General features: G+C 44.3%; 1 protein-coding gene across 1 annotated transcript in view; it reads left to right on the top strand.

Annotated features, from left to right (window-relative positions):
- Positions 1 to 15,915, top strand: part of LOC125945327 (uncharacterized) — a 40,159-nt gene that overhangs the window by 17,395 nt on the left and 6,849 nt on the right. Inside the window, exon 3 of the mRNA XM_049667098.1 lies at positions 11,728 to 11,856. Within this exon, the coding sequence (XP_049523055.1) occupies positions 11,728 to 11,856 (129 nt within the window). The remainder of the gene's footprint in view (positions 1 to 11,727; positions 11,857 to 15,915) is intronic.

Genomic DNA, 15,915 nt, shown 5'->3' with positions numbered 1-15,915 from the left:
GCGGATATCTTAATCCTGCAAGCGAAGTGCCCAGTGGGCGAGACGGCCTGAGGGATCCTTGAATGACGACAGCCAGCATAGTAGTGCATGGTGGCCCGTGACGACATCACATTGGCGACCATACAAATAGGGCCGGAACTTGGTAAGCGCCCAGATGATCGCCAGACATTCCTTTTCCGTGACGGTGTAATTGGTCTCGGCTTTAGTAAGCGCACGGCTTGCATATGCCGCAACAATATATGTTCGTCCACCAGTGCTACAGGGATTCGAACTCAGACACATGAGTTTGAATGTACACTGAGAAGCTGGGCGCGCTCGCCGCTTTCGCTTCTCCTTAACGAAGTATCGATACAATGTGATTTGTCCGGAGCTTTGCGTGTAGTTCATCTATTCATATAAATTGGAGACACCCGAAGGCAGTATACTGTAACGGACGAGGACGACAGTGTGTGCGTAGCAAGGAATATTGTTACTAGAAAGATGTAGGTGTCAACGTTGAGGCCATTGTTGCTTTCCTAGAAGCAAACAGTTCAGAGCAGGAAGGTTCAAGTTAACTTCGCTAAATAATTTCTCCTTTCACAGGTTGCGATGAATCGAAGGATGTTGTGCTGGCCACGCTGGGCGACGTCAAGCCTTGTCAACTACCCGTTCTCATCAGTGTCCACCAACGCCTGGGCGCCTTGTTGTTACCAACTAATGACGTACCACAAGGTATGTGTGACTAGCAGTGATATCCTTGTTTGGCCTCGTTTTTAATACAAATGTTTCTAATCGTACGCACCGAACAGGAGCCAGAAAGAAAATACGAACGCTGCGGAGCTTAAATTGCGGTGTTCTCTCGCGGAGACCTCTCCGTGAATACAGGCATTTGGGCTTAGTGCAATAGCCCACAGCCGAGGAAAGAAGGAGGCGACACATATTAGTGCTATGTGCATTTCAATGTCGTATCGAAAAGTCCTCAACTCAATATTCGCGTTCTGTGGGATGTTGGCATACCCGGAACAAAAGTTGTCGAGATACGTCTAGGCATGTGAAATATAAGATTGTTGTCTCATTTGTTGGCGCAGTCTGTGCTTCGTAGGGCATGGAATCCCGATGTGTGGCACTTTTCAGAGTTAGCGAGGAAATCTTCAGCCGACACCATTCAGGTACGTAAGAAGGAGCATATAAATATGCTCTAAGAAGGACAGAATACAGTGAAATACAAGGAATCCACGGCGTGTATCGGAGGCTAGTCCTGTGTATAATAATGCGCGAGAACAGTTATCCAATGCAGACTTCTTACGAAGGCGAAGTTTTAGCAACAAGATTCTCAATATTTTGCTGTCACTAACAAAGCGCTCGCATTTACTGTCTCTGTCCTCGTTGGGTCACTGTCAGCGTTACGAACTTAAATTTGGTATTTTCTGCACAGAGTTTGTCATACGCAGCACCAGTTTTCAAGGAACTCGAATTGAGATCTCTCCCGCGGCCATCATAATATGAGCCGGTAATAACAAAATTTGTCTTGTGTCACTGGCCGGGGCTTGAACACCGATCAGTCACAACGGCGATCATCATGATAACTTAGTAATTATCTCGGTTACTGCAGATGACAGCTGATGTACTTACCATAGGATATTTTCAAAAAAAAGCAATCGTGAAAGGTATGTGTAAGCTAATATCACTCTTACATATAATAATATAACTAAATAATCATACTGATTCATGAACGATGTACAGGAGAAAGTTCCAGCCCGCATGTGGAAAGGGAATGAGACCACAAGCTGCAATTGCGATCGGGCTACGTATGCTGAGGAAATGACTGACGATATGTTGCTGTGGCACAATCACATTACTTCACTTTAGTGGCATATTAACATATTAATTAGTTTCGCTCGAAGGGCGAAGCAATGATTGCAAATCAAGAACATGAAGCATGAACTGGAGCACAGCTTAAACGGCACCCCGGAGGTTAATAAGTAACGGCCGGTAATGGAACAATATTTACGTGATAATAAATAATAAATTACGCTAATTATAAGCAAACTGTACTTAACTTTTCGCTGCTAAGCTCAAGGTTGCGCGAACGAATCCCGGCCACTGCGGCCGCATTTTGATGGCGGGGAAATGCAAGAACAACTGAACACCGCTCATAGTGACCATGGTAAAGAACCCCAGGTGGTGAAAATTAACCCGGAGTCCCCCCACTACGGCGTGCCTCCTAATTATATCATGGGCTTGGCCCATTAAACCCCTAAATTTAATCAACTTTAACGATGCTTTAAAGATCACGCGTCATTCCGCTGCTGTGAAGGTGGATTACCAGCGAAGCCGTTTAGCACACGACGTAGAAGTGACACAAAAATTTAGAGCAAATGCGTGAGCAAATTTTATTTGCCTGGAGTGGCGACGGCGGTCATCCCTAAGAAAGACACACGCACACACACAACTATTTTGATCGGCAGTCGTTATCGGCGCCATACATTCGCGTGGAAGACTACCGCCATCTCGAGGAGCCGGAGGAAACTAAACACGCGCGACGGGACCGCCACGCCGGCTGAGTGGAAGCACACTTGGCACGAAAGTGTTTGGGATGACTACACAGAGAGGCCGGTGCGAGCGTAGACATGACCAACGTGGGTCGCAAAGCGGCAAATTTTTTGAGAAACTGGTATTATCTACCTGAGCGTCTACTGATTTTGAAAATGCTGCCTATTGATAACTAATCTACTGAAAATAGATATCCAAGGGGTGAGATGTATGAGCTTTTGCATAGAATCAAGGGATTTAGCATCAAATTCGGGAGCCGAGTTTTTTTCACACGCAAATTTGCTGACGGACACGAAAAATGCATAGAACCCTACCCATAGACCGCTTCGCTGTAAAATCTTGATTCAGAAGGTAGTCGTCATTGAGAGCACTGTCGACCGTCAAGTCCGCAACTCAATATCCTCCGAGTTCTGTGAGATGTTTGCATACCCGGAACAAAAGTGGTCGAGATAAGCTTCTAGGCACGTGAAATACAATATCGTTGCATTGTTTTACGCAGTCCGTGCTTCGTAGCGCAAAATATCCGAATGTGTGGAAGCGTTCAGAATTAGCGCAGAAATTTTCGAACTGAAACCCTTTATCTGCGTAAGAATGAACTACATACAAGAGAGATTTCCAGCCCTTTAATAACGCAAACCTTTCTATTCCATACATCCCCAACCCTTAGGTAAGCACAAAAGGGCAAAGTATCGGCATCTCAGGAGTTTGCGTTATGATGATTATGTGACGTACGTGCATGGGACATGTTTTTGGAGGAGCCCAGATTAAAGCACTTTTGTTTGTAAAAACATTTCTTACGCTAGAACTCTTCGAAAAAGCACTTGGATTATGTACACTGAGAAGCTGGGTGCATTCAAATCTACACATTTAAACTATCGCTGCATTGCAATTTGCGCATCGCTTTCTGGTCCATACATGGTCTGAATGTAGTTGCGTCCATTTATATACGTTGGATACCCCTGGTGGCAGTATACTGTAACGGACGAGCACGAGAGCGTATGCGTAGCAAGGCATAATGTTAATAGGAAGATGTAGGTGTCAACTTTGACATCGTGTTGCTTTCGTAGAACAAACAGCTCGGAGCAGGAGTGATCAAGATAAGCTTGCTGAATATTCTCTCTTGACAGGATACGGCGAAGCGAAGGATGTTGAGGAGCTATCCAGCATCAATCCAGGGGCCATGCCACGAGCCCCGGAGATGTCGCCAAGTGCGGCCCACTACCCTTTTTCATCAGTGTCCACCAGCGCCTGGGCGCTGTAATGGTGCCAGATAACAACATACTAAAGGTAGGTCTGGCTAGCGGTGATGTCCTAGTTCGGCCTTGTTTCTAATACATCAATTATGTACCCACCGATCAGAGACGGAATAAAACACAAACAGAGCGCAACTTTAGGCGCGGTGTTCTCTCGTTTACCGTACCTTGTTCTTTTTTGCTCTATCAGCTGGTACCGAGCTGACAAAGCTTTGCGTTCGGAAGTCCACTTTGCCATTGGCTAGATGACGTTGCTACTATGTCCAGCACATGGGTGTGCTTGAAGTTTCTCTTACGATGAGTTCTCCAAGACCTTTCTGTGAATGCAGGCATTTGGGCTTAGTGCAATAGCCTCCAGCCGAGGACACAAAAAAGTGGCACACACAAGTTTTTTCGACCGACAAGTCCGCAACTGAATATCCTCCGAGTTCTGTGAGATGTTTGCATACCCGGAACAAAAGTGGTCGAGATAAACTACTAGGCACGTGAAATACAATATAGTTGCTTTGTTTTACACAGTCCGTGCTTCGTAGCGCAAAATATCCCAATGTGTGGAAGCGTTCAGAATTAGCACAGTTATTTTCAAGCTGAAACCCTTTATCTGCGTAAGAATGAATATATCAATCCTGGAAGAAAGACCAAAGACAGTGAAAAAAAAACAATTAATGACTAGTCTCGCGAGCTAGTCTTTTGTTTTACAATGGGCGAAAACAGCTATTCTATGAAGAGTTCTTACGAAGGCTATGTTTTCACACGAATTTCAGTTTTTTTTTTTTTTGTCACTAACAAAGGAATCGCATTCACTGTCCATATCGCAGTCTTCGTTGTTTCGCTGTCTGCTTTATGGTCTTCGGTTTTTTCCGCACAGCATATGCCATTAACATCTGTTCGCATGGAGCTCGAATTACGATTTGTCCATTGGCCTTAATATTTATTCATGAACTACATACAAGAGAGATTTCCAGCCCGCATATGGAGAGGGCATGACACCACAAGCGCTGCAATCGCGATCGGGTTAAGTATACTGGCGAAAGGACTGACACATATAACCACGAAGGAAGTAAGTTAAGGCAGCACAGTTGTGATTCTTTCTATAACTAGCGATGAAGTTATAGGGGTCTTGCAAGACATGACCCGGGGAAAAGCTGCTGGAGAGGAAGGTGATATGCTTTAAAGCTTGCGGCCCTTTATACGCAATTCCTCACGACTTCAAGTGTACCAGAGAACTGGAATAATCCCAACATTATAGTAATCCAGAAGAATGGAGACCTTAGAGAACTGCAAAATTAAAGGCCCATTAGCTTGTTTTCAGTACTGTATAAAATATTCAACAAGATAATTTTCAATAGCATCAGGGCAACACTTGACTTCAATCAGCCAAGAGAATAGGCTGACTTCAGGAAGGGATATTCTACATTGGATCACGTCCATGTCATCAATCAAGTAATCGGGAAATCTGCGAAGTACAAATAACCTCTTTATATGGCTTTCATAGATTATGAAAAGGCATTTGATTCAGTAGATATACCAGCAGTCATAGAGGCATTGAGTAATGAAGAAGTACAGGAGGCGGGAATATTTTGGGAAACATCTACAAGGATTCTAGAGCTACATTGGTTCTCCACAAGAAAAATTGAAAATTACCTATCAACAAAGGAGTCGGGCAAGGAGACGCAATCTCTCCAATGCTATTCACTGCATGCGTGGAAGTAGTATTCAAGCTCTTAGACTGGGAAAATTTAGGGGTGAGGATCACCGGCGAATATCTCAGCAACCTTCGGTTTGCAGTTGACATTGTCTTATTTAGCAACAATGGGGAAGAATTACAACAAATCATTGAGCACCTTAACCGCGGAGGTGTAAGAGTGGGTTTGAAGGGTAATATGCAGAAGACAAATATAATGTTTAATAGCTTGGCAAGGAAACAAGAATTCAAGATCGCCAGTCAGCCTCTAGAGTCTAAATGAGTACGTTTTTCTAGGTCAATTACTAATACGGGACCCTGATCATGAGAAGAAAATTTACAGAAGAATAAAATTGGGTTGGATCGCACACGACAGGCATCGCCAAATCCTGACTGGGAGCTTACCTCTATCGTTGAAACGAAAAGTGCACAATCATTGCAATCTTACGGTGCTAACATATAACGCAGAAACATGCACGCTAACAAAGAAGCTCGAGAACAAGTTAAGGACCGCACAAGGGCGATGGCACGAATCATGTTAGGCCTAGCGTTAAGAGATATGAAGAGAGCGGAGTGTATGAGAGAGCGAGCGGGGTTAACCGATATTCTAATTGACATTAAGAGAAAAGGTGGAGCTGGGCAGGCCATGTAATGCGTAGGATGGATAACCGGTGGACCATTAGGGTTACAGAATGAATACCAGGAGAAGGGAAGCGCAGTCGAGGACGGCAGAAAACTAGGTGGGGGTGATGAAGTTAGGAAATTTGCAGGTGCGAGTTGGAACCAGCTAGCGCAAGACAGGGGTAATTCGAGATCTCAGGGAGAGGCCTTCGTCCTGCAGTGCACATAAATGTACAGGCTGATGATGATGATGAGTTGTGACACCTCTAAAAAGTTGCGTTAACAAGATTGGGGTAAAGGAAATTGTCAAAGTAACGTGTACGGGCGAGGAGGCATGTTCTTCGACCTAACTTTATACAGTTCTTAAAGTGAAATCTTCTTGAAGGAGGCGACATGCGCAGCACGAATTTAGCAAAAAAAAAATTCGGTAATCTTCAGAAAGAATGCCTTTGCTAGTCAGCCTCTGCTATTCCACGCTTCCCGCTGCTGCTTCTGGGCCGATATCTAAATGTAAATTATTTTCATGAAAGTGAGTACGTACCCCTCAAAAGGCTTGTGTTCGGAACAACCTTGACAAAATGCTACAAAATAACGAAATACCCTCCGACCCCCCCCGACCCTCCCCCCCCCCCCCCCTACACTCAGTTTCGAGACCGCGGAATTTGCGAATTTCAACGTTCGAAGATTAGCAGTTATGGAATACGCTGTGACGCATCATTGCTTAATACTACTCCCATTAGTGGCGAGAAACATCGTAAGCCGGGGTCCGCTGGATTCTTTTGTTCTTTTTGACCACTATAGTTCCCGTTACCCAATCCATCCAGGTGCTTATTTTTATTTCCACCTAATTGGTAAGGGTGGCATGTCAGCTACGAGTAAAACGAGAACGCACAAATGTCGCCTGTCACCAAGTCAGCTCAAGCAACACAATCTTTGTGAAGTATCTCTTTGAACTGCTGTCTATGTACTGTTAATTACCGATACATCTGGCTTTCTGTAGCCTTCTCTAACCATTTCTCCCTCTGCCCCTCTCTCTCTTCTGACCTTCGCAGCGCTCAGGCGAGCCGAAAAATTTGGCCAAGCACCAGTGAGTATCGCAATCCTTGAACATTCTAAGCCCCTTGGTGACACAGAAAGTTGACATGTCCGTGACTTTACAAAAAGCTATCGGAGAAAATAACTTTGATACGGGTTCCTCTAAAAGAAATATTCACGCTTGAAAGCAAATTTCCACTCGTACAGTGAACAAGCCGAATGACCTTCACCTGACAGGAAATAATGCTCGTGCTTTGCATAGCTCTCCTCATGGGGAGACTGCTCAGGCTTTTCCTTTCAAATACATGGTTTTGATGATGATGAAGTTTGCGTGGTTGCGTAAATTGTCTTTTAGAACAGTATTCACAATAAATATTCATCTGAGGCAAAACGTTTTCGCACATCGTGGTATACAGGTCTCTCAATTTTTAAATACTTCAGCTCATCTGTCGTATTCCTATCAGAGTGACCCACTGGATATAGTTCTGTCGCTTAGAACGAGGGCACGAATATGATTTGCTTGGCAATGGCCACATTGTTATGAAAATTGAAAGCAGTGTGGGAAAATTACTCATCCGGTATTGGGAATACGATTGACGCGACGCCTTGGTGCAGCAGATAAATAAATATTAGGAAATGTTAGAGATGAAAATGGTGCTAAAACTAAAAGACGACGCAATGGTGCATCCGTACGTTTTTTTTTTTTTCTTTTCGCGGAGCCGGACTGTTTTCTTCATGATGACAGCTCACAAACTAGGTCGCCTAAATGCATTGTGCACAGTCGTGCTTATTTTCATCCAATGTGACGCGTAACCTAGGCACTTTTTATGTGGATAGACCGTTCACAAGCTGTGGGTAAACTCAAACGCACGCTAAGGCATTGGTGCTAGTAATGTCTCGACTACGAACTCGGTGCGATGCCTGTAGAAGAATGGTGCAAATGTACACCTGAATGATATAAATAGTACTTTCCACGGGTAAGTGCATTTGAGCATATTAACTCCTTGCCAATGGTGGCATACTCATGGTGGATGGAGTGACAAGTATGGGCGGACAACCAGCGGCAAAAAAAAAATCGAGCAGCCCAAGTACAAGAAATTATAAAATAAAGGCGCTGAATCTTATACGGCAGTGCATTATGAGGCATGTGCGCTTTATTTAGCGATATATATACGATCCCATCATACGTACAGGTTGTAGGTCATCAGTTCCTGTGTGTTTACACAGAACACAAGCGGGATCACAAGCGCTGCTTCGGCGGTTAAAAGTTGGCGTTACATAAGCCGCTAGATACCTCTCGTCGAGCTGCCAAAATATCTTGTAGGATAGTTTTAGGGAAATCCAAGAAGCCGACACATTTTGTCCATTGTTTCATTGAAACACCTGTCCGTTTTAGGTATTAGTGACGCAGCATTATACAAGGTGTTTTATTAGCTGTGCCATTTTTTCCCCCGTACCAGAGAGCATAATTTCCAACTCTAACAAAATTACTCCATGAGGTGGTCACTACTTCTACTAGAAATGAAATATTTCCATACATACATTCATAATCTTTTTACCTACTTATTTCGCATCAAATATTTCAATTTATCAATTGTAAACGGTGAGTTCACTAGGCGCATCTACTTAGAACGAATTCTCAGGACTACGCTTGTTTCGATGATACTAATTTTCGAAGTGTACGGCGAAATGCATTCACGTTCCAGTTAACTTTGAGCATCCCTGCATAAAACAACCTTTCAACAAAAAAGTGGGAAAACAGGGCATTTTTGCGCAAGTTTTACGGCGCATATATCTCTAAACCGGTGCTATCCTGAAAATTCGTTCAAAGTTCATATGGCTTACGCGTTCTCATAGCTACCGTTCGTACATTGAAATTTGTGCCGTAACTTAAGTAATCGGACAGGTTTCAGCGTAGTTATGCTAATAACTAAATTAAACATTTCAATTTCTTACACGAGTAATGACCACCCCATCGAGCAACTTGGGTATAGGATAAGAATATTGCTATCTTCGACAGAAAGCTTCCTTTTTTTAATCTGGTGCAGCTAAATAATACACCCTCTAAGGATATCATAAGAAGCCAGCGAACGACACCATGGACAACATAGTGTAAATTACTTGTGCTGTAAGGAGAGTAATTTATGTTCCGATCTTCATGTTTATTAAGCACGCTATAGGTGACCATGCTATATATAGTGCAATTCTAATGGTCACTTCCGTTATATCAACCAATTTACTACGTATTATCATGTGACATAGCAACCAACTCACACGAAACCAATCCCCTTAAAAAAATACTTTTCCGACCTTGATTTCGGGTTGCACTTTGAAAAGCCCACTTAAAATGAATCGCTAGTCATTTATTCCTGCACATCTAACTGCTTTTGGGTCGCTGTCCGACCAAACTAAACAGCGTGTGTATTATTTGTAACGCCTAAGAAGACCAGTTTTAGGAACTTGTCTTTATATGTATTAACCTTATGCAGACTGTAGGCAGAAGCAATCAAGAAATATATTTCATTTGGCTCCTGTGGTTTTCTTTGACCACTCAAGAAGCCGCAGGAGGGCAGTCATTTTGTGACATACTAACACTTTTGAGTAACAGCTATAAACTTCTTCCATTCAAAAAGATTCTTGGGAAATAAAAGCTCGCGATTATTTCACTACTTGGAAAATTACTATGAATCAAGAACCTATTTTGCCGTAATCGAAATGCAGTGGTGAATAGCTACGACCAGGGTCACGTGTTGAATTATTTCCTGTCAAGGTGGCAACTCTGCCATCCGGAATCGCTGGTGCGACTTTTGTCACGTTTTCCATGTTTCTCGCCATTGCCTTGCCCATGATTGGACTCAGCTCCATTTGTATCTGGTGACTGCAGAGACCCACCAACACCCTACCAGAGAGAGAAATGGAGAAAGAGGTCCGAACGAAGTGGAGTCTTGGATTGTGGGTCCTCCTTCTGGCCTTGCTGCAAGCTGCGCAGGGTAACGTCCGCCCTGATAAACATCAATTCTGGCTCGATTACTGAATCGAAACTGATTGTACAAAGCCGTCACTGTTGAAATATCAGTTACAATACCCAATCATTCATTGAAATTATTCATCTTACAAAAGTCTCGCTGCAATATCTGCACATTTCAGCGATCGTTTCGGTCATAAAGTAATTCATTAAAAGCATAGAACGCGCTGCCAGCACGGCTATACGAATTTTTCAAGAAATGTTTTATACGGGCCCAGAGGTGAACACAAAAAATTCCTAGGTGAAGTTATTTGTAATAAAAATGTTCTAGCCAATGCAGATGCTGCATGTATTATGAGCGAAGAGGGTAAGTTTACGGCCCAGAACAAAGGCCAACGAAATGGCTTGTGAATTAGGTCTAAGGTTGAGATGTGCCCAGAAACTCGCTGCAGTACTGCATCATTTGGCGGTGCAGTACACCCGAGGATGCCACCACGTTCGAGAGTCCGAGTTAGACGCCCGAACAGCCGGATAGGGCAGAGTAGAGGCTGCAGAGCAGCAGGCGAGAGCTGGAGTGAAGATTTCCGGCGCTGGCAGTCGAGGTATAAGCGAACGAACTTTTGAACGTAGTCGTACATGCCTCGCCAGTAGTAGCGTTGTCGGAGGCGCAGGTAACTTTTGAAAAGTCCCGAGCGTGCACACTGTGGATCAGAGTGGAACGGTGCGCAGATTTAAGAACGCAGGTTGCGATGGTACTACTAATAACCACTGACGGCTGTCTGCGGTGCAATTGCATCGGTGAAGCAGGTCGTCGCGAATGGCGAAATGACGAGCTTGACGGCGCAACGCACGAGTGGTTGGCTGCGATGACTGATCAGCAAGGAAGTCTGTGATGGAGGCAATCCAGGGGTTCCTTGCGCTGCTCGGAAACGATGGTCCCAATGTCGACGGGAGAAACTTCAAGCTGCGATAGTGAGCAGCAGGCATTGTCGTCAGGCAATGGAGGACGTGAGAGGGCGTCTGCGCCAGCATGCTGCCGTCCGTTGCGGTACAGTACGCGGATATCTTAATCCTGCAAGCGAAGTGCCCAGTGGGTGAGACGGCCTGAGGGATCCTTGAATGACGACAGCCAGCATAGTGCATCGTGATCCATGACGACATCAAATTGGCGACCATACAAATAAGGCCTGAACTTGGTAAGCGCCCAGATGATCGCCAGAGATTCCTTTTCCGTGACGGTGTAATTGGTCTCGGCTTTAGTAAGCGCACGGCTTGCATATGCCGCAACAATATATGTTCGTCCACCAGTGCTACAGGGATTCGAACTCAGACACTGAGTTTCAATTTACACTGAGGAGCTGGGTGCACTCGCTGCTTTCGCTTCTCCTTAACGAAGTATCTATGCAATGAGATTTGCCCGGAAATGGGCGTGTAGTTGGGTCTATTCATATAAATTGGAGACCCCCGACAGCAGTATATACTATAACGGACGAGGACGACAGTGTGTGCGTAGCAAGAAATATTGTTACTAGGAAGATGTAGGTGTCAACTTTGACGTCGTGTTGATTTCGTATAAGTGAACAGCTCAGAGCAGGAAGGTTCAAGATAACCTCGCTAAATTTTTTCTCCCTCGACAGGTTGCGACGAATCGAAGGATGTTGTGCAGACCACGCTGGGCGACATAAAGGATGGTCGACTACTCTTTGTCATCAGTGTCCACCGACGCCTGGGCGCCTTGTTGTTACCAAATAATGACGTACCACAAGGTATGTGTGACTAGCAGTGATATCCTTGTTTGGACTTGATTCTAATACATCATGAATGTACGCACCGAGCAGAGGCAGAAAGAAAACACAAACGGAGGGGAGCTTTAAGTGCGGTGTTCTCTCGCGGAGACATCTCCGTGAATAAAAGCATTTGTGTTTACTGCAATAGACCCCAGCCGAGGACACAAAGAGGCGACACACACAAGTGCTATGTGGATTTCGATGTCGTACCGACACGTCCGCAACTCAATATCCTCCGAGCTCTGGGGGATGTTTGCATGCCCGGAACAAAATTAAGTGGCCGAGATAAACATCTAGGCACGTGAAATACAAAGGTCGTTGTCTAATTTATTGACGCAGTCTGTGCTTCGTAGGGCATGAAATCCCGATGTGTGGCAGTTTTCCGAGTTAGCGCGGAAATCATTGCTGACAGCCGACACTCTTTAGGTACGTAAGAAGGAGCATATAAAAATGCTGCAAGAAGGACCGAATACAGTGAAATGGAAGGAATCCGCGGCGTGTATCGGGGGCCAGTCCTCTGTATAAGAACGTGCGAGAACAGCTATCCAATGCAGAGTTCTTACAAAGGCGAAGTTTTAGCAACAAGATTCTCAATATTTTGCTGTCACTAACAAAGCAATCGCATTCACTGTCTCTGCCCTTGTTGGGTCGCTGTCTGCGTTATGAACTTCCATTTTTTCTGCACAGGGTTTGTCGTATGCAGCACCAGTTTTCAGGGAGCTCGAATTAAGATCTCTCTAGTGGCCATCGTCATATGAGCTGGTATTAACGAAATTTCTCGTGTGTCACTGGCCGGGGCTTGAACACCGATCGGTCACAACAGCGATCATTATGATAACTAAGGGATTATCTCGGTTACTGCAGATGACAGGTGATGTACTTACCATAAGAAATTTTGAAAAAAGCCATCGTGAAAGGTATGTATTATAAGCTAACATCAGTCTTACATACAATTATATCACTAAATAATAATACTAATTAATGAACGATGTACAGGAGAAATTTCCAGCCCGCATGTGGAGTGGGATTGACACCACGAGCTGCTATCGTGATCGGGCTACGTATGCTGGCGAAATGACTGACACATCGTTGCCTCGGTACAATCACATTACTTCAGTTTAGCTTAGTGGCATATTAACATATTAATTAGTTTCGCTCGAAGGGCCAAGCAATGATTGCAAATCAAGAACATGAAGCATGACCTGGAGCACAGCTGTAAACGGCACCCCGGAGGTTAATAAATCACGGCCAGTAATGGAACAATATTTACGTATAATAAATAATGAATTACACACATTATAAAGCAAACTATACCTAACTTTTCGCTGCTAAGCCCAAGGTTGCGCGAACGAATCCCGGCCACTGCGGCCGCATTTTGATGGCGGCGAATTGCAACAACCGCTGTATACCGCGTATTGTGAGCATGTTAAAGAACTCCAGGTGATCCCAATTAACCCGGAATCCCCCCACTTCGGCATGCCTCCTAATTTTATCGTGTTTTGGCTCGTAAAACCTGTAAACTTAATCAACTTTAACGATACCTTAAAATGACGTGTCATTCCGCTGCTGTGACGGTGGATTACCAGCGAAGCCGTTTAGCACACGGTGTAGAGGTGGCACAAAATTTAGAGCAAAGGCATGAGCAAATTTTATTTCGCTTGAGTGGCGACGTCGGTCATCCCTGAGAAAGACACCCGCACACACAAAATTATTTTATTCGGCAGTCTTGATCGGCGGCATACATTCGCGTGGAAGACTACCGCCATCTCGAGATGCCGGAGGAAACTACACACGCGCGACGGGACCGCCACGCTGGCAGAGTGGTAGAAAACTAGGCACGAAAGTGTTTGCGGTGACTACACAGAGAGGGCGGTGCGAGCGTAGACATGGCCGTCGCGGGTCGCAAAGCGGCAAATCTTCGAGAAACCGGTATTATCTACCTGAGGGTCTACCGATTTTAAATGTGGTGCCCATTGATAACTAATTTACTGAAAATGCATATCCAAGTGATGAGTTGTTTGAGCTTTTGCATAGCATGAAGTGATTTAGCATCAAATTCGGGAGCTGAGTTTTTTCACTCGCATATCTGCTGCACGGACACGAAAAATGCATAGAACCCTAGCCATAGACCAGCTTCGCTGTAAAATCTCGATGCAGCACGTAGTCCTTCATTGAGTAATTCCTTTAATAATGCAAACCTTTCTATCCTATACATCTCCAACCATTAGGTAAGCACAAAAGGGCAAAGTATCGGTATCTCAGGAGTTTGCGTTATGATGATTATGTGACGTATGTGCATGGAACATGTTTTTGGAGGAGCCCAGATTAAAGCACTTTTGTTTGAAAAAAGAATTTTACGCTAGAACTGTTTGTAAATGTATGTGCCAGCAAAGTGTGACGTAGGACATATTGTTAGCGAAAGCGGCCCAGCAGTTGCAAACTGCACGCGCGCAAAGAACACGCACATGTGTTCAACACATTTACGAAAGTGACCTGCCAACAGCAAGCAGTTTTTTGCAACGGATGTTGACCTGTCTACTTTGCTTTCGAAGCGTTTATAGAATTCGTTATGCGAGATATAAGAGCTTGCGCAAACACTGCTTGAAGAGAGTTCGGAATACGAGTACATAGGGTGTCCCAGGCTAATGTTAGGCAAGCCGTTCAACAAAAAAATATTGTTCAAATTATCTAAGAAACACGGTGCAAAATACGATTTAAAGACATACGGTGGTCCGTTCTCAAAATGGCTGACGACCGAATCATAATTGTCTGGCACCATGTATTTTAAATTTTAAAAAGAAGTCGCAGGGTTGCCGGAACGGCGACCGTTGATTGCGAGAGCAAATTAGTTGATTAGTTACCCAAGGGTGTTCTGTGAAACAGTTTGTGAATGGTTTTCTATGGCATTTCTTTTGTTGTGCTCCGAGGACGTTGAATCAAACCCTGGCCCTAACACCCACTCTGAATCTGTTTGACATTGCGTCCTTACCAGAGGACCCGTCTGAGCAGATGAACCTAATCTTTAAGCTCATAAAATACGTGCATACGCATTCATTACAAACGTCAAAGTTCCAGACGGAGATTACTGCTGATGCTAAGGCCATAAAAAGTAGGACAAAGATCGCTTGAATCAAATGCTCCTGGTATTATGAAAAGGCTAGACGCACTAGAGGAAAAGTCGCAAAACGTTGATATTGTCAGCTTGAAAGTTTAGCATGACAAAAACAATTCAAGAAGTTAGCGCTCGGAATAACCTTCTTGATTCCCATTTAAACGAATCGGAACATCGGTCGCGCCGCGCCAATCCAATTTTCCATGGTCTCCCTGATAATATTGAAACTTGGCAAGAAACATAATCAAATATAACCACGGTAATCAGTATTATTACCGACACATTTCCTGCAGACGAATTCCAACGTGCGCACCGCCTTGGTTCGTTTATGCCTAACAAATCCCGTCCTGTTATTGTGAAGTTTGCAAGCTTCAAAACCAAAGAAAAACTACTGTCAGTGCGCAGCCAATTCAAGCATAAAAACATAAGTATAAGTGAGGATTTCTCAGTTGCTACACGAACCGCGCGATGAAAGCTGATAGCATTCGGTAAGAGCCAAGCCTCATCTGAACCTTTCAAATTGCGCTATGATAAGTTGATCCTGAACGGAAAATCGTACGTGTACAACGCCAGTTCTGATGAAATTCAAGAAAATTAAGCAACGCAGTAATAATGTAGAACATGCATGCCCTGTTCCGTCCCGTCCACCGATCTAGGAAAGCGCGAGGGGCAGTGGTTCATTTTCCTCATTTTATTCATTTCCTCAAGTTTCCGTTTTATATTCTAACCTCAGTAGTGCGTCCAATAAGTACGATTATTTATCGTCTGCAATCGACACATGTTCTGCACAAATCATTGCACTTACCGAAGCATGGTTGCCTGCGCATGTCGCCGACACGGAAGTGCTCCACGGTTCTGTGCAATACCATGTTTATCGCTGCGACCGTACTGCGCGTAGAGCAGGTGGCGTTGTTTTGGAAATTTCA

Source organism: Dermacentor silvarum, chromosome 5, assembly GCF_013339745.2.
Source record: "Dermacentor silvarum isolate Dsil-2018 chromosome 5, BIME_Dsil_1.4, whole genome shotgun sequence".
NCBI classification, from domain to species: domain Eukaryota; kingdom Metazoa; phylum Arthropoda; class Arachnida; order Ixodida; family Ixodidae; genus Dermacentor; species Dermacentor silvarum.
Note: the sequence above shows the minus strand (reverse complement) of the source record. Positions and strands in the feature narration are given on the sequence as shown.